The sequence below is a fragment of the Carica papaya genome, chromosome 7, assembly GCF_054855325.1.
Source record: "Carica papaya isolate Zhongbai chromosome 7, ASM5485532v1, whole genome shotgun sequence".
Taxonomy (NCBI): Eukaryota; Viridiplantae; Streptophyta; class Magnoliopsida; order Brassicales; family Caricaceae; genus Carica; species Carica papaya.
Window position 1 is genome coordinate 5,655,545 of NC_142315.1, and position 25,795 is coordinate 5,681,339.

The 25,795-nt window shown below is 32.7% G+C and overlaps 1 protein-coding gene and 1 long non-coding RNA gene across 3 annotated transcripts; one reads left to right on the plus strand and one right to left on the minus strand.

Moving 5' to 3' along the window:
- The first annotated feature begins 3,565 nt into the window (after positions 1-3,565).
- Positions 3,566-6,732, plus strand: CBL10 (calcineurin B-like protein 10). Its single transcript, XM_022052025.2, has 9 exons — positions 3,566-3,759; positions 3,852-4,035; positions 4,183-4,265; positions 4,816-4,875; positions 5,427-5,535; positions 5,649-5,701; positions 5,834-5,914; positions 5,998-6,110; positions 6,231-6,732. Exons 1-9 carry the CDS (start codon positions 3,736-3,738, stop codon positions 6,289-6,291), a joined length of 768 nt encoding a protein of 255 aa, XP_021907717.2. The 5' UTR covers positions 3,566-3,735; the 3' UTR covers positions 6,292-6,732.
- LOC148252905 (uncharacterized) lies at positions 6,544-8,173 on the minus strand. 2 transcript variants are annotated; one of them, XR_015813249.1, is made up of 3 exons: positions 7,322-8,173; positions 7,048-7,191; positions 6,544-6,887 (listed from the first exon to the last, which is right to left on the minus strand). It is a non-coding gene; the product is annotated as an uncharacterized LOC148252905 (long non-coding RNA). The 2 variants fall into 2 exon arrangements; XR_015813248.1 differs by having other exon boundaries at positions 7,048-8,173.
- Between the last annotated feature and the right edge of the window lie 17,622 nt (positions 8,174-25,795).

Sequence of the window (25,795 nt, forward strand, 5' to 3'; positions counted from 1 at the left end):
CCATCGCACCGGAGAGCCCTACCGCCGTTGACTTTCTGTTTTCTGCATTTTTTCGGCCCACAGAGGGCGCTAAGGTTGTTTTCTCGCAGAAACCGGTGCAAGTTCATATGAATTCGGTCGAAAATGGTCGAAAACAGCCAACCCGAGACGGATTGCCGCCGCGGGCGGCGGAGCCGCCGTGCCGAAATTCTGAAATTGGTCGAGTAGGCCCTGGGTCTGATTTTTGGATTATTTGGGACACTTGTAGGTACTGTAAGCGCGTTTTAGTTTCCGAAGGAAAATTCAGGAAACCCAAGGACCGCCCGTAGGCGCTGTAACCATTTAGTTTTCGGCGTCGAATCAAGTAAGAACCCCTCATCCTATTTCCTATCATGGAATTGAAGTTTGAATAAATGATAATACTGTATTTTGTACAAATTAAATAGATATGCATAATTAATTACGATTACTAATGGAGCGCGACCGGACATTATTCTCCATCGAATCCTGTTTGATTTATTTTACAATTTAGATGCATCATGGTATCTAGTTTATCTATTCTATGGTTTTAAACGTATGTGTCACTACTTACTTCACTACTGTTTGATTTTGGAAATCTAAGATATGATTGCATTTTTAGATACACGTTACTTGTTTATGTATTTATATTTGATTTGGTGACAGAGACTAAGGACAAATAGAAATGGGATGTGATATGATAAATGGATAAGATGACAGCCTCACTAGATATCCTGGAAGATGGTGGACGGATCGGGTTAATAGGGAATCCTACCGTGAACGTTGTCTCATACCGGATGGGGTATGGAGACTTGGTCATTTGGCGTTCATACTGGACAGATATGTGGATGGTCCTGAAATTAATATTGTTAATGGAAATGGTTCACGTGTAGTGAAGACACTCCTATGGATCCCCATGAATACTAGTAGGATGGTGAAATGAGAAACGGTGATAATTAGTTATTGTTAATGAATATGAATTTATGATATGTTATATGTTACTGATTGCGCATGAAGTTATGATCTGTATGACGTTATTGTCTTTATAGATTGTTTTCACAAGTTCTCCAAGGGTAAGAAAAAGGAAAAATGATTTTAATTTTAATGAATGTATTGGTTTAAAATTTGTGCTCCATTGGTTGTTTTTGATTTTCTACAAACATTTATTTCTGTGACGGCGATATATTGTGATGTTTTTACTTGGTTAGTGTAGCTCACTCCTTATTTAACCATTTCAGATCAGGAGGACCCAGTTCCCGTGCCCGATCCGCAAAAAGGCTACAGTAGATGCTAGATACTTTATAGTTTCCTTTATTTTTTCATTTTTCGTATTTCTTTCAGAGAATTTGTTCCGTGATGTTTGTTAGTACTGTTGAGTTATCGTGTAAGGGATGTTAACCTTAACTTTTATTTCGTTTCCGTACTCAAATTATTATATTACTTTTATTTTTAAATTTATAGGGTCGTTACAAATTATCTATTTGTTTAATGTGATAATATAAATAATAATCTATTTAAATATTTTAAATGAAAAAAAAACAAAATTTGAGAATGATTATATTTTTTTTTTCAAAATTATTTTCTATTTTTACACGTCTTAAATACATTCAGGCCACTGTCACGAGAAGTGATTGATTTTTGACTATTAAAGTCTGGAATTAATTATAATTATTTTTGATAATTTAAATATTCAGGAAAATGTTGTACAACTTTTTTAATAAAATATTTCTAAATAAATGGTAAAATTTTCAAATTAAATATTTATGCTATAATTGATTAATTATATCATATCCAAATATATGAGAAGAAAAATATTTTTTCATAAATATAATATATCAGCAACCACACTTGAGGGGAAATAATGTAAGTTCTAGAAGGCGATCTCCTCGTATCTCATGTATTTATTTTACTCAAAGACTAAGAATAATTTTAATCTTTTCATGTAAATTTATTTATTTATATATTAAATAATTATATTTAATAGAAAAGGAAACTCTTCTTCACAAAACTTTGCTGCAAACTTAACAGCATTTATGAGAATAAATATATATTTATAATAATTTTAAATTATTTATACATTTTGTTTTATGATAGTTTAGTTTCTTTTATTAATATTAATTTCGGTTGAATTTTAATTATTTTTAATGTCAATATTAAGAATTTTATTTTCAAAATTTTTATCCAATAATGATTTATTTGACCACGTTAATTTGACATATCAGCATTACGTAAATGACTACGAATCACGAGGAAGAGAACACTGTTAGTTGCAGAATGGATCGCTGTCAATTGACAACGTTAATTGGAACGTTGATAGACGGAGTTAATTTTTCAAAGGAATTTATAGCCCTTGCGGCTCTACAGTACAACTGAAAGTTACCTCATAATTTAGAACTACCTTAACCACACATGGATTTTTTTTTTTTTTTTTTAATAATTTTTTTATTTCTTCTATTAATAAAAATTTTAAATAGTTAAATTACATTTAAAATATTTAAAAAATCAATTAAGAGAACAAATTTCTTGATTTAGTAATTCAATTAATGACAATAAAAGACAAATTTAGTATTCTTATTATTTTATTTCGTTAATTAGTTACAATTATTTTTGAAATATGATCTTTAAAAAAAATTAAACATTTAAAATAAATAAATAATTGAGAATTAAATTTGTAATAAAAAAATTAACAATATTACTATATAGTACATTGATAAATTAGATATTTAATTTCAAGTACAAAAATTCTTAACTATTTAACCATGGTATTATTATAATACAATTTATACTTTTTATTCCCATTAATAATAAGAGATGCATAGTTTTTGAAAATTGGGTAGTAAAACAAAAAATTGACGTGACTAAATAAAACTCCTCATGTGTACATCAACATGTGCACCAATTAATGATCTCCAAGTAGGTCGCTATTTGTGGTGGTGACCTACGCAAACCCAATAATGCAATTCTTTTATATCGCAACAACTATAAATAGCGATACACCTGACCCCACAGAGTCATTGCTCAATTTTTTTAAAAATATATATATATTTATTTATAAGCGATTCAAATTTTTGGTACCTAATTTTTTATTTCATCATCGTATTGCAAATAAACTCCTGTCCGCCATGTATGTTTTGTTTAAATAAACTCCTCTAATTTCTAACTATGTCTGCGCTGCTGTATGACGTACAAATTTGCGTCAAAATTTTATTAATTTTTTTAAAACTTTTATTTTTGAGTATTTTAATGAAATGGATCTATAAGTTTATATTCATGACTTATTAATTTCTTAATTTTTTTTAATAAGTATAAATTTATTAATATAATTTTTCAAAAGTTTCTTTTGATTTTTGTATTTTTCAAATATTTTTAATTAAATTTTATGTGTTGAAACATGATGATATATTCAAATTTTATTGGTAAAAAAATTTATTTATAAGTGTGAATATTGATAATTATAATATAAAGGATGTTTGGATAAGAGCAACAATTATTTATTTATTTATTTATTTAATTATGTCCACATCACCATTTATTCATACATATTTTCCTCAATCTTCTATTTTCATAAATTCCCATTTTAGTAAAAAAAATCAATCATTGTCTGTTTGCTTTTTGTGATATGCTAAAAATTAATGATTTTTTTGTGATATTCAAATCTTCATCCAGAGTTTCCGAACTCGACCTGACTCGTTTTTTTCTTCCCACAGGCTTCCACATGAGCAACTCTTGGCCGCTAGCATGGAGACCGTTGAAACTTCCTCTGTAATTACTCTCCTCTGGTTTTGCTTTGAGTGTGTTGTTGTTGTTGTTTTTTTTTTTTTGTAGCTGATGACTGTGATCTGTTATGAAATCAGAGATCGAGCTTTTTAACGTTTGGAGAGAGGATCTGCTATGTGTTTACGCCATTGTTAGCCGTAATTGATTTGGTTTTAACTGCTGTTGGTGGCTGCTTCTGCGTCGACTTGGAGCACCGGCGTAAACCTAGAAAAGGCTGGTTTGATTACAGATATTTGGCTCGGCTTGCTGATGAATCTCGATGCAAGTGTTTTCTCACTTTTGGATTTTGATTGATTTGGTTAATGAGAAAATGAAATAGTTCGACCTTATTGTTTACTTTGCATTTGGAAATGAAGGTTTTGAGAAATCAGTTGAATGGAAGTTAAATGTTTGCTGGTTATGTGGCAGTCACGGTTAACGAAGTGGAGGCATTGTATGAGCTTTTCACCAAGTTGAGTAGTTCGATTATTGATGACGGCCTCATCCACAAGGTAATTTCAGTAAATTTTCTGGCATTGTAAGAATCCATCTTCTGCATCTGGTGCCAAGAGTGGTTTACTAATTTCTGTTATTAATCTGCTTTCTTGACTTTCTGTGAAAGGATAGAAGCTTGTAATTCTGGCACTTTTACCTACTTAATTAGGTATAATACTTTGTATTACAAAATTTATCATATTGTATTACTTTATAAGATTAATCCAGCCAGCAGAAGTTGTTTTAGTGAAACATTTATGGGAAATCAGACTCTTGCATTGCCATTTCATGAATCTTGGGGTTTAACATCAGAAGCCTTTCTTTTTTTTTTTTTTTTGAGAGCATTAATCTGTAAATTTCTAAGCATTTTTTCCATTACCATTGCACTCAAATATCACGTGTTTCATTGACGTTTGACTGTTAAATAGGGTGTCCCTCTTTCATGTCATTATCAAGAAGCTGCCATGTTATTGCTCTTTAGTCTTAAGAGACCCTCCAAGCGGTTTCCTCCATCTCTTGTTGCGTTCTCACAATTATGATGTAAATATTTGTTACTACATTTTGCAGGAAGAGCTTCAATTAGCACTCTTCCAAACTCGGTATGGAGAGAATCTCTTTCTGGACAGGGTAAGTATCTGAGTGAATTTCTCTGCTGCTCAATGAAAATTAAACAGTTTTTACAGTCTTGAGTTGGTTTCATGTATTGAAAAGGGCAGATGCAGATGATGAAGTGGAGAACTAGTATATTAACGATGAACAGACCAGTTTAGAATTAAATACTGCAGTTTATAGCTTAGAGCTCTGTTAAGTTATTCAAAATTCTGATGTCTGCCAAATAAATAGTGTACAAAAATAGCCCTGTCCTTTTGTTCCGGTCCAATCTTTACAGGGAAATTTTTAAAAAGAGTACTTCGACACCATCATAAGATCTTTCTCTGCATGAGTGGCTTGATCTCTTTCATGAAAAGATGACCATATCGATTGACTGTGAGTTGAAGTTTCATGCCTGATGACATTCCTGTGATTTGATCTGTTTTTTAAAGCATTTTCTGGTCATTACTGAAGTTATAATATGCAATTTCTTCTTTTTTTGTTGTATGATCTGTTATGTGCCACTTAATTCTTCCTTTTACTTTAGTTCTAATTGCATGCATCTAACTAGTCTGTTGGCCATGCAGGTTTTTGATCTTTTTGATGAAAAGAGGAATGGCGTGATTGATTTTGAGGAATTTGTCCATGCACTCAATGTCTTTCATCCCTTTACCCCTATTGAAGAAAAAATTGATTGTAAGGGTAGAGATGGTTTCTGCACATTCATACAATCTTTTTGAAAGAGTTTACTTCTAATAAACAGTGTTTGTGACATCAATCTTTTATTCCCCAAAAAAAAATGATTGCAGTTGCATTTAGGCTGTATGATCTCAGACAGACTGGATTTATTGAGCGAGAAGAGGTGAGTACCACCTGACTGCATTTAGCCCTTTGTTAGCTGTGGCTTAATTTCCATGATTTGAAACCTACTGACGGTTAAGCTTGTAATGACTCTGTAGCCTGCTTTAGCTAATCGGCTTTTAATGAAATTTAGGTGAAGCAAATGGTGGTTGCCATTTTGATGGAATCGAATGTGAAATTGTCGGATGACCTTCTTGAGTCTATCATTGATAATGTGAGTGTCAACCATTTACATGATTTATTTGCTTACTTTTACTGGACTAGTTTGACACTATAGGATGGTTGCTCTCCCTGCAGACATTTGCTGATGCCGATGCTGACAAGGATGGTAAGATCAACAAGGAAGAGTGGAAAGCATTTGTAATTCGAAACCCAAGCCTGCTAAAGAACATGACACTACCCTATTTGAAGTATGAGACCTGCTTGCATTTTCTTAATCTCCATTGTCCCCGTTCCCTCCTGGTTTTTTTGTCTCTTAATTCCAGCCCTTCTTTGAACCAAAGCCATTGAACTCTTTGCTTATCCTGCAGGGACATCACCACAGTATTTCCAAGTTTTGTTTTCCGCACTCAGGTTGAAGAATGCTTTTGAAGGATTTGTTATCGGGTGTTAAAAAGCTTCAATTCAATATGGATCTACTTTTGAGGTTTAGGAGACTCTTTTCTAAGGGTTCAATTTATTTGCACCTGCTGGAGATCAGAGGACCCAGTGTGCCATTGTTGGGCGAAAGCGTAGCGGAAAAATTGTGGCATTATTCGATGTTTTGGGTTTCTGAGCCTTAAGCGTGGGGCCCTCATTTGGTAAGCCTGTCAACACCTGAATTGTACAGGAGGAAGAGAACTATTCTCTTTCTCTAATCTTTTTCTTTTCTTCTTATATTGTAACGAGGCTGTGTAGTATTATTTCTGCTGCAAATATAATGTTTGTTTAGTTTTGTATATTCTACTTTTTAGCAATCAGATACATCCGATCATTGAAAATTTTTGTATCTGGAAATTTGAAAATCAACTCCGGTTATGAGCTTTTACATAATGAACTCTTCTGATATTGTCTTGCTTCATACTTTATCAAAAAGCCTTGTCCTCAGATTCCCTCGCTCAATCATTGCCGACATTAATTGAAAGGTTGTCAATCAAATTAAGATGCTGCTTTGTGTTGACATGAAATGTATGACCCGTCCTTGGACTCTGTACATAAAGCATTTGATCATTCAAATGTACTTGACAAGACATTAGAACAAACTGATAACTGAAAGTATCCAGATCGGGAACAATTTAATAATATGAATGATTAGTAACATTGCTAACATGTAGATTTATCAGAACATGTTTGTTTGCGATCACTTACTCGAAATCCATTTTGAAGAGAATTTTCTCTTCAAAACCCTTCTTCCTCTGCACGCTATACTAGCCACCGTGCCTCCTCCCTTCCTTTTCCATCCTTTTTCTTTTCCATCATACGCTTCCATTGTGCCTTCCCCTAACGATATTGCTGTTTATGAGACGGGGGAGAGTTCCATATTCAGAAAAGACTGAAAAAATTGAGGTTTTTGTCGCCAAAAATTGGGTTTTCTACCTAAAAAAAAAAAAATTGCGAAAAACTTTTCTCACTGACGACTTACATTCAGAAACTTAACCCTGTTTACTTTACCATTTCTCGCTCTGAACTTTTTGTTTCTGTTTGCCCGTACACCCAGAAATACTCCTCCAAAAGTATATCCAATTTTTACAGCAAAAGAAAATCCCTTTCAGACCAAAACTCAGCCGTTTGAAGTTGGTTAAAATTAATCAGGTTGGTTGGGTTGCAAGAAGCCGCTAGTATAAATTTATAAACAGAAAATAATCAGTTCACTACTGATCATAGAATATATTCATCGTGGTTTGTTTATCATCAAAAAGTAACAACAATGGCTGTCTGTCGATCTATTCGGCAAGATCCGAGCAGCTTGGACGATGATTCCTTTGACAAACTGATTGCAGAGTTGAGGATATTGTGGGAACGGAAGACAAAGAGTGAGTTATCCATAATGTCGGCAAAAGACTAAGAAAGAACGCATTGCAGTGAGAGCAGAAAATGATTCGAGAGTCTAAAAGAAAGAACATTATAGATGGAGATGGGTCAGATACTCTTTCTCCTAAGTACATTTTCAAAGAAAGAAAGGTGGGTGTTCGTCGACGATGGAGAAGGGTCAGATTCATTTTTTATTCTCCTAATGAAAGCATGGATAACTCGCTGACTGTGACCCCCTCCATTAGTGCCTCTCTATTTTCCCTTTCCACGATTCTCTCAAACTTCTGCTTTCATTAGGAGAATGTCGGTCAGCGAGTTACCCATTTTTTCATTAGGAGAATAAGAAATGAATCTGACCATTCCCTTGGAAAGTCTTTTTATTAAATACATGATCTTTCACTTTCTTGAACATTTATCTTCATGATATTTCAGGAAGCTTAATTTGCAAGTGTTGGACTTTTTTCAAGGTGTTCATTAGCTGAATTTCAAATTTGTGGTTATAATTTCATATATTTGGTAAGATAATATCATTAATGATAAATCTAACTTCAGAGATTTCAGATTGTGAGGCTTGATTATTTGAAAGTGATCAAATTATCTTTTGTAAAATTTTTGTAGAAAAAAAAAACTTTATTATACAAAAAATCATGTGATTAAAAAATTAAATGATAATTATAAAAAAAAGAATAATGTCATAAAAAAATGATCAAGTGATTTAGAAAAGGGATGGTAAGGTGATTTAAAAGAAGATTAAAAAAAAGAAAGTAAAAATCTATTATGTGAAGAGAAAGCCAGAGAAAAAAAAAAAGAGAAGACAAGCAAAGGAACTAAAAAAAAAGAGTGGGTGTATATATATATGGTTAAAAAGAGAGTATGTGTATACCTGTATGTACTCTAGTATATATATCTTTTTTAAAAAATAATAATAAAAATATATATAATTTAAATAATTATTATTTTTAAATATTAATAAAAACAACAACAACAACAATAATAATAATAATAAATAAAATACTAAATTAATATGCAACAGCGCAGAACTTAAAAGAAAATAAATTATAAATCAAGTGCGGAAGCGAAATAATAGTGTTATGGTTTACATTCCTTACACAATAATTCAGATTACCCAATAGGGTTAAAGGAATGACCATTTTAAAAGAAATAACGAAAAATTAAAGAAATAACTGGAAAGTAAACAACTGGGTATCCTATTCGCAACCCTCTTGTGGATCAGGTTCTGGGTCTTGGTCCTCTTGATCTGAAATGGTTAGTGAAAGAGTGAGTTACACTATCTTAATAAGAATGTCACACTACTCACCGACACAAAAATAAAGGTTGGTAAAAATTATAAAAACTACTAATGGAGCTCTTAATTTAAGTAAATTCATTTATCATAAATAAAATTATTTCCTGCATACTTACCGTAGTGAGATTTCTAAAACCGACCTATAGAGGCAATAACATAAATAATATCATAATCTCATATTCAGTCAATCGGAACAACAACTTTCTCATTTATCAGCCTACTAGTATCTATGGGGGTTCATAGGGATGTCTCTGCTATGCGTGAACTTTTATTCAACATTTTCAAACTAACAGGTCGTCCTCATACCTCGTCCGATATGAGCACCAAAAGATATCATCCCTCAATACCTCGTCCGGTATGAGGGTGAAACAGGCCGTCCCCATACCCCGTCTGGCATGAACATCAAAATATAAATCCTCGATACCCCGTCCGGTATGAGATAACATTCACGGTAGGGTTCCCTATATATTCAGTCCATCCACCATTTTTCAAGATATTCAATAAGGCTACTATTCATCTATTCATTTAATCAAACAATTTTTCGTTTAAATTTAATTTTTAGTTTCCCAATTAACTGTAAATTACATAAAACAAGTAATACATGCATCAAGAAAATACAATCGAATTATCATACCAATTCCAGTGTATTATCATGCAATCGAAACTGTAAAATTATCAATCAGTTAAACATTACAAATAGTAATAAATAGCAAATTCCAGCTCTCTTAATAACCTTTAATTATCGATATTTCTAAATTACACAAAATACCATATTATTTATAATTAGATTTTAATTCCATAACAGGGAATAAAGTGAGGAATTATTATTTGAATTGATGTCCGAAACACTAAAATTTCAACTGCACCTACTATCGGTCCCCGGGTTCCCTGAATTTTTCTTCATGGATTAAAACACGTTTTAAGTACATAAAATATTATAAAAACTCAAAATCAGGGCTAGAAATCTTTTTTGGCCAATTTCGGGATTCTGGCACGGCGGGGTCGCTGTGCTCCAACAATGGCACCGCCGCCTGCAGCAGAGGTTTGCCTCAGATTGGCCATTTTCGGCCGATTTTGTACTCCTCCCTGCGAGAAACATGTTAAAAGGCCTCAGTTGGCCGAGAAAAGTCAAAAAACAGAGGCTTACCGACGGTAGATTTTTCAGTACGGTGGCTCCGCCGGCTCATCTTCGCGGTTGGGTGTTTTACTTTGGTTAACCTGTAGAAAAAGAAATGGTAATTATAATGGTGGAAAAATTACACGAAACAGGAATCGGGAAGGGTCTCATCGGAAGCGATTTTTTATTTTTTCCATAGCAATGTCGCCGGGCATTACTCGTAATTTTCGGCTCTTCCACAGGTTCTTTTGCTCCGATTTGACCATGGGGGTGTTAAAAATCAAATTTTAAGACAAATTTTTTTTTTTACCTCTTTTGGCGGTCGGAGGTGGCTCCGGCACGGCGGTGGGAGGCGGTCGGCTCCCTTCCCGGCAATTGGTTCTTCTTCTCTGGCAGGAGAATATGGTGACTAGAGTTAAGGTTTGATGTGAAGTGAGCTATTTATATCCGTCTCTTTTTAATCTAGACTGTCCATCGCATTTGATTTGAACCGTCCGATTACGTTTAAATAAGGAGTGAATCTGTACCATTCATCGTGATTTGGTCTGAACCGTACGATCGCGTTTTAAAGGGGAGAACGGATCTGGACCGTCCACACGCGTGAAAATAAATCTGAACCATCCGATCGCGGTCACGCGGATTCCCAGCGTGGCATTCCGCATGCCACCACGACAGCTTGCCTCACCAAGCAGCATGCTCCGATTCGTCGGGGCTACTGACTAGGCGTCTTACGTGGCACATTTTTTTTAGTTTGCGTTTAACCCTCAGTTTCTAATTTTTTTTTTCAAAAACAGCCCCAGAATCTAAAATTTTACCATTTTTTTTCAAATTTTTTTTCAATTTCATCATGCACATATTTTTCTTAATTTTTACATCAAATAAAAATTTATAAATTAAAAAATAAATTTTCATATATTAATTTTAAATTTTTTAAAAATTAATTAAGGGTATTACATGATCTTTGAAATTTAACAGTTATTTCAATTCGGTCCCAAATGTTTCCTTATTACAGTTTAGTTCTTAATTTTTTATTTACTTTAACACTCAATTTCTTATTATTTCCTACAAAAAAAATTCTCCCTACCTGCTCGAAATTTGATTCTGAGCACCCTTGTGGCCAAATTAGAGGGAGAGGGATGACGGGTGTGCCAAAAAGTGCGGATAAAGCCCAGTGAAGCCGCCGATGCCAAAACCCCAAAATTCCTCCGATGAACCCCTTCTCGATTCCCATTTTACGTGATTTTTTTATCATTGCGTTCACTGTCATTTTTTATGCAAGTTAGCCGAAGAAGGAACCCCAGCAACGAAGGAGGATCGGCGGAGCTGTCGCACCCGGTGACCCCCGCCGGTAAGTTCGGTGTTTTTGGTAATTTTTCAACCAATCGAGACTCCCTAACGTATTTTTTCGCAGAGAAAATTTAGGAAATCTGATATCGGTTAGGAGGTGTGGTAGATAATGCAATATTTCGAAACACCGATCCAGATAAGGATCCCTCATCATATTCTCTGTTATGGTAAATTGAGACTTAATGATATATAATTTTGTACTTTTGTAAAAAAAATTAGAAAACTTTAAAAATAATTACATGTCATTAGTGGAGGCGGAACTGGTTAGTTTACGATTATCTTAATTTTCTATTTATTTTTTTGTACTGTCCTACTCGCTTATTATTATATGGTGTTTGTTCTTAATTTATAATTTCTATAATCTTATTGATTTATTTAGTTTATTTGATAATTTGGTTACTCAATTCGTTGTTATGACAAACTATATCATTTACATAAATGTCGTTTAATTGATTGGTAAATATAATACGAGATATTGGTATGCGTTTATTGGTTATTGTGTTGATGAAAATATTTATGTGGAAGACTTACTGGGTATCCAGGGAAAGGGCGGACGGGCCTGATACATAGGGAACCCTACCATGAACGTTACTTCAATCTAACGGGGCTGAGAAGTCCCTTACCAGAAAGGTTTGGGAGATATGGTTCACCCTTATACCGGACAGGGTATCGAGACGATGGAATGTTTGGTGCCCATTACCATATAGGGTATGAGGACGGTCGGTTAATTATACAATTTGATATTAAATTCACGAGTAGGGAGGACATTCCTATAGATCATCAAGAGTACCAGTAAGCATGTAAGAAAGAAAAATTATTGTCTCTTATTCTATTATGCGTGAAAGTAAAAAGTGATATGGATATGAGTTTTTGTAGATTGTTTTTGAAAAAACTTATTACGGTAAGTATCAAACAAACGTCTTCAAGTTTAAAGGTATTTAAATAAAGTAAGAGTTCCATTAGTTATTTTTTCGATTTTTACCAAAATGGTGAAATTTTGGATTCTGGGGCTATTTTTGAAAGAAAAATTAAAAATTGAGGGTTAAACGCAAATTAAAAAAAAAATGTGCCACATAAAATGCCTAGTCAGTAGCCCCGACGAATCGGAGCATGCTGCTTGGTGAGGCAAGCTGGCATGGTGGCATGCGGAATGCCACGCTGGCAATCCGCGTGACCGCGATCGGATGGTCTAGATTTATTTTCACGCGTGTGGACGGTCCAGATCCGTTCTCCCCTTTAAAACGCAATCGTACGGTTCAGATCAAATCACGATGAACGGTACAGATTCACTCCTTATTTAAACGCGATCGGATGGTTCAAATCAAATGCGATGGACAGTCTAGATTAAAAAGAGACGGATATAAATAGCCCACTTCACATCAAACTTTAACTCTAGTCACCATATTCCTCTGCCGGAGAAGAAGAACCAATTGCCGGGAAGGGAGCCGACCGCCTCCCACCGTCGTGCCGGAGCCACCTCCGACCGCCAAAAGAGGTAAAAAAAATTTATGTCTTAAAATTCGATTTTGAACACCCCCATGGCCAAATCGGAGCAAAAGAACCTGTGGATGAGCCGAAAACTGCGAGTAATGCCCGGCGACATTGCTATAGAAAAAATAAAAAATCACCTCCGATGAGACCCTTCCCGATTCCTGTTTCATGCAATTTTTCCACCATTATAATTATCATTTCTTTTTCTACAGGTTAACCAAAGTAAAACACCCAACCGCGAAGGTGAGCCGGTGGAGCCACCGTACTGAAAAATCCACCGTCGGTAAGCCTCTGTTTTTTGACTTTTTTCTGCCAACTGAGGCCTTTTAACATGTTTCTCGCAGGGAGGAGTACAAAATCGGCCGAAAATGGCCAATCTGAGGCAAACCTCTACTGCAGTCGGTGGTGCCATTGTTGGAGCACAGCGACCCCGCCGTGCCGGAATCCTGAAATTGGCCAAAAAAGATTTCTAGCACTGATTTTGAGTTTTTATAATATTTTATATACTTGAAACGTGTTTTAATCCCCGAAGAAAAATTCAGGGAACCCGGGGACCGATAGTAGGTGCAGTTGAAATTTTAGTGTTTCGGACATCAATTCAAATAATAATTCCTCACTTTATTCCCTGTTATGGAATTAAAATCTAATTATAAATAATATGGTATTTTGTGTAATTTAGAAATATCGATAATTAAAGGTTACTAAGGGAGCTGAAATTTGCTATTTATTACTATTTGTAATGTTTAACTGATTGATAATTTTACAGTTTCGATTGCATGATAATACACTGGAATTGGTATGATAATTCGATTGTATTTTCTTGATGCATGTATTACTTGTTTTATGTAATTTACAGTTAATTGGAAAACTAAAAATTAAATTTAAACGAATATGAAATCACAATGTTATTTGATTTATTATTTTCGTAAGTCGATTTTGGGAACGTATAACGGTAAGTATGGAATAAACGAATTTTATATTAAATGAATTTACCTGAATCAATTGCTTCATTAATTAGTTTATAATTTTTACTAACTTTCGGTTTCCGTATCAGTGATTAATGTGATATTCTTATTGGGTTACTGTAGCTCACTCATCTATTAACTATTTCAGATCAACAAGACCAAAATACAGATCCTGAATAGTAGGAGGGTTGCGAATAAGGTTACCTCATAAATCCTATCAAAGTTGCTAGTGGAGATTAACCCCATAGGATTTTAGTTTCATTTCTATTTCTTTATCTTAACTTTTGAAAAATAGACATTCATATAGTCCTATTGGGTACTCTAATTTATTGTGTAAGGAATATAAACTCTAAATTACTATTTACTTCCGCAATTACAATATATATATTTTTTTCTTAAGGTTTCAGCCCTTTACAAAAATATCTAAATATAATTTAACAATTTAGCTTTTTTCATTAAAAATAAAAGAAAATTGAATACTTTGGAGAAAGGAGAGTAAAATATAGTAATAAGAAAATTAGTATTTAAACACTAAATACTATTCTTTCTAAGTAATGCCCTTTCCAAAAGATTTCCCAAGAGAACTTCTTTGGCTTAAGTTTGAACCTCATGCTCATTCCATTAATCCACAGATAATCGAACATCAAAAGATTGAGGGAGAAGACAGATACATGCAAAATGCTCGTTCAACATACATTTCATAATAAAATAACGTGTGATAAATTTATCATACTTAAAATAGAGAATTGACACTCCTAAAAAATAAGACGAAAAATTGACCGTTTTAACATTATTTCTAAATAATTTTCATATATTTTCATCATTTTTTCTTTTTTTTTTTTTTACTTGCCTCTCACTAAGACTAAAGAATTTAACCGATTTTGAATGTTATAAAGAAAATGAATAAGAGTGATGATAATAATTATGAAAGGCTTTTTAGAATTCTCTTTAAAATTTTTTTTTTTTCAATATTTAATTTTTTTTTAATGTTGATTCCTTTATATATCTTTATATGACGAAATTGTCTAACATCTTTTCATGACATAATTTAAGCTGAATACATAAACTTCTTATGAAGGAATTTAAGACATCTCACAATATCTTCCCATAGTGAGATATAATTAAGATTGATATTCTATTTTTAAGATTTTAGAGTAATTATTTCTAAGTGTATAGTTTTCGTGTCGCAAGACTTATCTCAAAACATGTCAGATTGACATTTAAAAGCTAATCAAAATACATCATTAGATTATCATAAAAGAAAAATGCATGAGCATCAATGATCAATCTATACTTGTTCTTATTGATACATCAAAATAACAAAAAAAATGCTTCTTACTTTAGCATGTGAACTAGGTTGTTACAAAGAGTGTTACAAGCTACAACAAGTGTTATAGGGAACTCCTTGCAATAACGGGCAATACATAAAGCGAGAAGATTAAACACAACGAAACAACGCTACAACATGAATCCATATGATTTCATGGCTCTAGGATTTGAAGAGAAATCTTCAACCAAGGTGAGTTACTAATGGAGTTAACATTTCAAGGTGTCGTATTTAAAAAAATATAAAAGATAAAAAAATATTAATAATAACGAATAAAAATGTGTGTATATAATATTAAACAATAAAATAGTAAGATAATAATAATAATAATAATAATAATGAATTGGTATAGAGAAGATTTAAATTAAAATCGCTTGTGGTGATAAAATTATTATTACTACTATTATTATTATTATTATTATTGTTATTAGGGTTGTTTTTGTTCTTAAGCTTTACCTTATTTAATTTTAATTATAATTTTAATTTCATTTTTAATTAAAGTTGAGGAAAAAAAATGAAAGAAAAAGAAACAGTAAAAGAGGGGATCCCAAACCCAAATCTGAGTAAAAGACAAAGCAAGCCCAGTAGCCTGACCGAGCCGAAGAAAAAGAAAAGATAAGGAAAAGAAAAGCCTATAGGCCCAGAGCCCAAACGGGGAAGAAGATGAAGTCAGGTTCTGTAAAATAAGAAAAGGGCGTGAAACGATGTCGTTTAATGATCGAATTACAACAACAACAACAAAAAAAAACCAATACAGTGGCAGAGAGAGATAAGAGTGAGTGTAAATTTATTGAAAAGAAAAAAAATAGAAAGACCAATACAATAAAACGCCGCGTTTTATTGTACGCATAGAATTTCCTTTTCCGAGTTAACTCGGGACCAAATGCCTCTATAACTCAGGACAAAGCAAAGCACTGAACCACATAATTACAGACCAAGAAGCTCTTAATTTCTTTTTGCCCTCACTGGTATTAATCGTGGGTTATTCACTGATCATAAGATAAGGCTCTTGTTCATCGTTGTCCTTAAAAGAGAAACAACGATGGGTGGACTAATTGCAGAAGTTGAGGATATAATGGGAATGGAAGATAGAGAGGAGGAGGTCGCAAAACGAGTTACACATAATCTCGCCGGGAGACTATCCGTCGCGGCGAGAGTAGAAGACGAAGACGCATCTCCATCTACAAACATTTACATGTCTTTCTTAGTAAATGTACCTAGGAAAAAGCGCAGCAAGAGAGGACGTCGCAACCACACATCTCCATCTGCAAACACCAACATTTCTTTCTGGGAAAATATACCTACGAAAAAGCGAAGCAAGAGAGCACATCGCAAACACCCATCTCCATCTCCATCACGATTAGAATTTCTTCCGTAACCACTCACACAACAGAGAGAAGAGAACCTTTGTTTACGACGAGTTTCTCGCCGGCGTTTCTCCGCCGGCTTTGCCAATTTTCCCGTAAATGACAAAACCAATCCTTTGTACTTTATACAACCTACAATAATGGAAGCTACAAGTCAGAGTTGATACTTTTTTGTAAGATTTAAAATATAAAAATAAAATTTCACTACAAACATACATTTACACATATTTAATCTTTTTGTTGATTGTAAGTTCTTTAATTATATATTGCATAAGCTCTTGATTACTTATTTCTCTGTCTACACATCATTCATTTTGTAGATTTTTCAATAAAAATTAAGTTATGATTACCATTGACTTGGTCTCACTAAAATATTTAAAGGGTATATATTTTTCAGATTTTCATCAAAAAAATGTTTTTACTTCTTCTATATAATCTTCTGAATTTACATTCCGTATATACCACAAGAAAAATATTAAATTATTTATAATAAATTTATCCACTTAATAAGATTATCATTCCAATATGATTTGATAACATAAAATAAAAACATGAGAATTAAATAAATATTTCTAAGTAATATACCCTTAGTTAATCTAATATAATTCTTGCAAAAATCATAGTGAATTATATAAACCCTTTGTGTGGAAAATATGGAAAATTTTGTCAAGCCACATTATATTAATTTTCTCCCACTATCCTTTTTAATTTACTTTTACTTCATTATGTTTTTCTAGTAGGAGTTAAAATTTGTTAATGCATGAAGTTCTCACTTGTTTTAAAGAGTCCATCAACTTGTTTTGAGATCTACAAAGCTTCATGTATGGCAAAGAAGCAATAATATGTGAATTTTTACATTGACATGCTATGTTTTCATGGCCTAAATCTGTAGATTGCAAGTGGACTTTTGCACGAACCATTTACTCTCAACAAGCATAAATTTTTGCACGACTAAAGATCGTGCTTGGAGTTGGCAATGGGATGGGTTTTTGGTGCAAAGGGTAGAGAAAGCCCGCAGATGATGTTCTTACCTCAAGTCAGCTTCTCTGAAAAACAAAGGCATGAAGCCATGCCGTTTTCCTCATTAATCAAAACAACTTTGCTGCCACGGACATAAAAGCTAGAAGGTAAAGAAAACAAAATTTCAAAAATTATTGTTTCTGTTTGCCTCACCGTTATAAGTTTAAGATTTTAAGAAATGGATCCTATATATTATGAACAGAAGTAAACCTTCTGATCATATATCGTTGAATGAAGAAAAAAAGCTCTCTTCTTGAAGAGAAAGAAGAATGCGGTAGAGTCCTCCCCTCACTCGAGAAGATCGTGAGGCAACTAGACAATGGTTCTTTGGACCAATTTATTGAAGAAGTTACGTAGATAATGGGCACGGATAATCGAGAAGCAGTAATGGACGAGGTGTGTCTGTGGCTCATCATTGTTGTCGCACGGAGACTGAAAAATGAAGCAGCGAGAGAGTGCCTTGCATTTTTCGACAATGTACCACGTAGAAGGAGAAGCAGGAGAGGAGATCGCAGAGACCCTTCTGTTGGAAAAGTTTTGAGAAACAGAGTTTGAAGGAAGAAACTTTCTGCAGATAAAGAACACAAAAATTGCAGAAATACTCGTTTCTATCTGCTTTGTTATTCCAGAACTAAACATGCATTTATGTAGGCTCACAACCAAACTGAAAATACTAAAAATCCTCACCATAATCTCTAAAATTCTGCCACTAACAACAAATTAACAGAAGCAGAAAAATAATAAAAACTAATCTGCACAAGATTAGGAAAATATCAGCAAAAATTATTTAGCATAACATCTGCAAAATATCTGTAGCATATTTTGATTGATTCTTGAATCAATCTTCAACACTCCCCCTTGATTCAAAATTGCACACACCAAGAAGATGTCTGAAATAGATGAACTTCTCTTTGGATAATGCCTTAGTGGGTATATCAACCAATTGCTTGTTTGTGTTGCAATATTTCAAAATAATCTCCTCCTTAGCAACCAAAGCACGAATAAAATGGAACCGAATATCAATATGTTTTGTTCTGATGTGAAAAGTTGGATTCTTTGTCATGGAAATTGTTGTTTTGTTATCACAAAATATCTCTGTTGCTCCTTCTTGCTTTTGCTATAATTCTGCTAGCATTCTCCTCAACCAAATGGCTTGACAAGCTGCTGAAGTAGTTGCTATATACTCAGTTTCTGAGGAAGATAGTTCGGTTGTGGCTTGCTTTTTTGAGCTCCAAGTGATCACTCCTGATCCAAGAGTAACAAATATTTTCCGAAATACTCCGTCTATCATCCAATGAACTAGCCTGATCACTATCCGTGAACCCACATAAACTGAAATTAGAAACTTTTGAATATCAAATGCCATAATCCACAGTCCCAGCAAAATAACACAAGACCTGCTTTGCTACTCTAAAGTGAAACTTTGACGAACTTTGCATAAACTTGGAAATTACACAATAGAAAATGCAATATCGGGTCGAGTGAGTAGATAAATTAATCCTCCAACCAAGCTTATAAACCTTCTAGCATCAACCATTTCTCCCCCATCTTCATGCTGCAGTTTTTCATTGATATTCATGGGTGTACCTGCATATTTGCAATTAATCAAACCAAATTTCTTAAGAATATCCTTAATATATTTTCTTTGAGAAATAAAAATTCTATCTTCAGCTTGTTGAACTTCAAGACCAAGAAAATAACGTAGTAGTTCTATATCCGACATTTCAAACTCATGCATCATGTGTGATTTAAATTCAGTCACAAGAGAACAAGGAGAGCTTGTATAAATAATGTCAACAACATAAAGATATAATGATAAAATTATTTTTACCTTCATTTTTCAAATAGAGAGTAGGTTCATTCTCGCTCCTCAAAAACCCATTTGGTTGAAAATATTCATCAATTTTATTATACCATGTATGCAACACTTGCTTCAAATCATATAATGCCTTCCTCATCTTGTACACTTTCTTCTCTTTGCTTTCAATTATAAAACCTTCTGGTTGGGTTACATAAACCTCTTCTTATAAATCACTATTCAAAAATGCTGATTTAACATCAAATTGATAAATATGTCATTTTAATTGTGTAGCTAATGCTAAAATAATTCTCACTGTTTTAAAACGAGCCACTGGATAAAAAAACATTCTTCCAAATCAATATCATATTGTTGTGCATAACCTTTCGCTATAAGCCGAGCTTTATGTTTTTCTATACTTCCATCAGCAAAAAAATTTGTTTTGAACACCCACTTCAAACCGAAAGCATTTTCCCTTTTCAGTAAGTCCACCATTTCCCTCGTTGCATTTTTTTCAATTGCTGTCAATTCTTTCATCATTGCATTTTGCATTCTTCTTTATTACCTGCTTCTTCATAGGTTATAGGATCTAAAACAGCATGCGCAAATTAGCAGGATTAATACATTTCTCTCAATGATCTAAATTTTCTGGGTGGTGTCTCATCTGATGAAGAACTTCGACTTGGTGATGTTGAGTTTAATAAATTTGTGACGCTACAGAGGAACCAGCTGCTGAATTTGTAGGATTTGGTTCTGGACTTTGATTTAAAAAAATTCCAAGAGGAATTTATTGTGTCTTCTCATCACTTCCATGTCAATTCCAGCTTGTTTTTTTTATCAAATACTACATCCCTTCTAATTAAAATATGGCCATTATGAGGATTATACAATCTATATGCTTTGGAGTTAGTACAATAACCAATAAAAAATACATTTTTTAAATTTCTCGTCAAGTTTATAAAGAAATTGAGAATTTACCAAAGCATAAGCAGTACACTCAAAAATCCTTAAGTGACTTACAGACAGTTTTCTACCATGTTAAGCTTCAAATGGAGTTTGATTCATGACAATTCTTGTGGGAGACAAATTCAACAAATAAACTAACGTCACTACTGCTTCAGCCCAAAAATGATTGAAAAGTCCCTTTGCTTGTAACATGCTCCTTGCCATTTCCACAACTTTTCGATTTTTCCACTCGGCGACACCATTTTGCTCTGGAGTCTAAGGAGCTGTTAACTCCCTATGAATGCCATGTTCTTCACAAAAAAGTTTAAATTCAGTGGACAATAACTCTCCACCTTTATCGGTGTGCAGAACTTTCATGTGAGCACCACTTTGTTTATCAACCTTAGCTTTAAAGTGTTTGAATTTCTGAAATATTTCTGACTTATGTTCCAAAAAAATAAACCTAATTCATGCGACTAAAATCATTGGTAAAGAGTAAAAAATAATGGCTCCCACCAAAAGATGCAGCATGCATAGGTCCACATAAATCAGTATGCATTACTTCAAGACATTTTGAAGCCCTCCAGCTATTTTCTACTGGAAAAGATTTTCTAATTTGCATCCGATAGATACACCCTTCACTCAACTCAATAGAATTAATTTTTGACAACCCAAAAACCATACCTTTATCACCCAACAATTTCAAGCCTTTGATATGCAGATGCCCATACCGAAGATGCCATAACTGCGAGTCATCTAATCTGGCAGCAACTAGAACCATATCCTGCACATTTGAGGCTTGCAATGAAAACATCTTCTTTTCAGTCATGTTGACATTGATCATCATTTGGCCTGATTTCTTGTATCTAATAACACATGCACCATCCTCAAATAATATTAAATAACCTCCAGCTATTACTTGTCCAACACTTAATAAATTATATCCCAAATTAGGTACAAATTGAACATTATGCAGGAGTTTTACTTTACCATTACTAGTTTCAAGTGTCAAGGTACCTTTCCCTTCAACTTGAATTTCTTTTCTATTTCCAAGTTGAACCTTCACTTTTTGTGCTTCATCAAACTCTTTGAATAAAGATTTTATGCCAGTCATGTGATTTGAACAGCCACTATCTATAAACCACACATCAATTGAAATATTATTAGTAGCAAAATGAGCTATAAAAAGCTTACTTTCTTCTCCATTCTCTGCTGTATAATTCAATTGTTGATCATTATACCCAACAATCAGCTTTTATATTGCCATATCTGTCGCAATGATATCATTGAATGCCATTTTTGTGTTTGTTTTGCTCTCCAAACTGCCTTTGTTGCCCATAAAATCGACCTCTACCCCTGCCTCGACCCATGCCACGGCCATAAAATCCTCCTCTTCCTCGGCCTTTACTTGCTGAAGTTTCACCTTCTTCAGTTCTTGTTGCTGCCTCTCTCACTTGGAATGCTCGTTCTTCTTTCTTTTCAAGTGATTAATTAATTCTGGCTTCATGTGCTTGCAAAGATCCCATTAATTCATCAAATGAAAAAATTGACAAATCCTTTGTTTCCTCTATGGCAGCAACTACATGGTTAAATTTATGAGTCAAGCTTCTCAATACCTTTTCAACAAATGTTTAATCAACAAGAGTCTCTTCATAAGATCGCATTTGACTGATTACTGCCATGGTTCTAGACAAAAAGTCAGCGATGGATTCTCCATTTCTCATGACCAAGGTCTCAAAGTCTCGCTGAAGTGATTGCAATTTCACCCCGATCACCTTTGAATCACCTTGAAACTCCTCCTTCATAATCAACCAAGCCTGCTTTGATGTGGTTACTGCTGCAATACGTGAGAAGATGCTGTCATGGATAGCTTGCTGAATAATTACTAACGCTTTTGGAGTTTTTCCTTTTGTTGTCCCTTACTCTGTTTTCTCCATCTGGATCTCCATAGCCATATTCTACCAAGTCCCAAAGATATTGAGATTTGAGTAAAATTCTCATTCTTATACTCCACAACTCAAAACTTTCACCTTTAAAAATGAGAATGAGTGGTTGTACGGCACTAATTGCATTACCATTGCCAGCCATATATTCTTTTTTTGTTTGTTTCACTCGCCTCAGCTGTTTATCTCTCTTTACTCCCTCAAAATTTTAGCTCTAATACCAAAATTGTTGGAAAATTTTTGAGAAATAGAGTTTGAAGGAAGAAACTTTCTGCAGATAAAGGACCCAAAAATTGCAGAAAGACTTGCTGCTATTTGCTCTATTATTCCAGAACTAAACATGCCTTCATACAGGCTTACAACAAAACTGAAAATGCTAAAAATCCTTACCATAATCTCAAATCTTTTGGCTTTCTCTTTCTCTGGCCTTTTTACTTTATACAATCTACAACCAATATCTGTCTAATCGTACGTGAAAGAAAAGTTTGTAACTGATGGGTTTTAAAGCATTTGACACTACGAAAGAGATAGAGAGAGATGGGCCTTTTAAATTCTCTCTGTTTCAGACTCACCATTTTGGAGGGCGAACCCTTTGTTTCTTCTCTCTCTAAATTAAGACCTTCCTTCCCTACATGAAGTCTTTTTATTCATAACAGTTATCTCTTTAAGTTTTTAAATATAAAATTTTAATTTAATTATAAATGTATATAATAGTTATCTATTTAATTTTTTAATAAAATTGATAATATATAATTATCTATTTTAATTTGTAAGTGGTATATTTATAATGGTTATTTATTTAATTTTTTAAAAATTATAGAAATAAAACTTTGTTTTTTGTCAACTACAAATATATTTAAATAGTTATTTCTTTAAATTTTAAGTTATTACAAACTTTTTAGTTATATATTATGAAAAAAAAAACTCTTGAGAAATAAATATTTATTAATAATAAGATTATATTATTGTGCCCCAAAAAATAAGGCATGTGGGGAAGTCAAAATAGGTGGATTGTCAGAGCAAGGAAAGTCCGGTCCTGACATGGCCCAGCTGAAAGCCCAACCATAACTTCATTGACAAAAGTAAATGGGTTCAGGTCGGCCCATTATGCACATTGCACACCAATTCTATCTTATTTTTATCCTTTCAATTTTTCAATCTTCAATCCATGATATAAAACTAAAATTATTTTTATTTGAATACGAATATAAAGTATTTATAAATATATTATACACATTAGTGCCTCTCTACAAAAAAAAAAAAAAAAAAAATGACCTCCTCCATTAATGCCTCTCTATTTTCTTTCCCCACAATTCCCTCAACTTTTGCTTTCGCGAGGAGAATGTGGGTCAGGGAGTAATCCATGTTTCGTTAGGAGAATAAAAAATGAATCCGACCTTTCTTCGGTTATAAATACTTGTCTTTCATTTTTCGATAATATGCTTAGATGAAAGAGAATCCGATCTATCTCCATCTACAATACTCTTTCTTTCAGATTCTGAGTCGTTTTCTGCTGTCATTATAACGTGTTCTTTTTTAGTCATCTAATGACATTATTTTTGAATGCAAACTTAATCATTTGAAAGTGAACACGTTATTTTTTATTCGTTGAAATTGTAATAAATATTAATAATAAAAATTATATTATACAAAAGAATCATGTGATTAAAAATTTTAATAATAATTATAAAAAAAAAAAATAGTGTCGAGGAGAAAATGATAAAGTGATTTAGAAAAGGAATGGTAAGTGATTTAAAAAAAGAAAAGGAAAAAAAGTAAAAAAAAACTATTATAAGAAGGAAAAGATAAATAAAAAAAAGAGAAGACAAACAAGCAAAAAAAAAAAAAAAAAAAAAGAGAGTGGGTATGCATATATATGGTTAAAAAGAGAGTATGTGTATAGACATGTATGTACTGTAGTTCATCTAATACAAATATATATATATATTTTCTTTTAAAATAATAATACAAGTATATATATTGTGCAAATAACTATTTTTTTTTATAAATAATAATAATAATAAAAGATAAACCATTAAATTAATCTTTAAAGTTTAACATTATTTAATTACTAAAAAAAAATATTATTCCAATTTGATTCCAAATGTTTGCTCATTACAGTTTAGTTCTTAATTTTGTATTTACTTTAAACACTCAATTTCTTATTATTTTCTACTGAAAAAAGAGATTAAAATGATTATGTCATATTTGAATATTTTAAAAATTAAGTGAAAAAATGATATTGACTAATTAATTAATAAATTGACAATAATAGAATATCCATAATATTATTTAGTTATTTATTTATTTAAAATTATTTTAAACTATTTTTTAAGCATCCAAATATAATTTAACAATTATAATTTTTTTTTTTTCATTAAGAAATAGAAGAAACTTGCATAAGTTGGAGATAAACACGCAATTGGCCAAAAAGCATGACTACGATTTCCCAATATATCTTCTTTGGCCTAAGTTCGAACCTCATGTTCTTCCATTAATCCACGGATAATCAAACATCAAAAGATTGAGGGAGAAGATAGATAAATGCAAAAAATGCTCGTCCAACATACATTTCATAATAAAATAATGCGTGATAAATTTATTATACCTAAAATAGAGAATTGACACCCTTTAAAAATAAGACAAGAATTGACCCTTTTAACATCATTTCTAAATAATTTTCATACTTTTTTATTATTTTGTTACTTATCTCGGAACTTAAAAGAAAATAAAGTTATGAATTAAATGCAAAAGCAAAATAATATAGTTTAGCGTTTATATTCCTTACAAAATAATTTACAATGTTTAATATGGATACGAGAATGTCCTTTCTAAAATAAATTACGAAAATCAAGAAAATAAATAAAAAGTCAATAATTGAGTATTTTAAGACGATTTTTACTAGTCTTTCAAAGGAATCCGGATGGTGATCTTATTCATAACCATCTTGTTAATCGGGATCTGGATCTTTGTCTTCTTGATATGAAATAGTTAATGAAAATATGAGTTACACTAATCCAGTAAGAATATCATACTATTCACCGATACAAAAACTGAAAGTTAGTAAAAATCATAAAAATAACCAATGAAGCTCTTGATTTAAGTAAATTCATTTATCATAAGGAAAAACTATTTATTGTATATTTACTATTGCGAGATTTTTAAAATCAACTTATAGAGATACAATAATTCAAATAACATTCCAATATCATTTTTAAGTGAGCAATAATAACCATTTTCCCTTTTTTATTTGTCTACTGGTATCCCTGGGGGTCCATAAGGATGTCTCACTACACGTGAACTAATATTCAACATTATCAACTAACTGGCCGTCCCATACATTGTCTGATATGAGCGCTAAAAATACAATCACTCGATACCTCATCCAGTATAACGATGAATCGGACCGTCTCCATACCCCGTTTGGTATGAGCGCAAAAAATATCAATCCTCTGGATA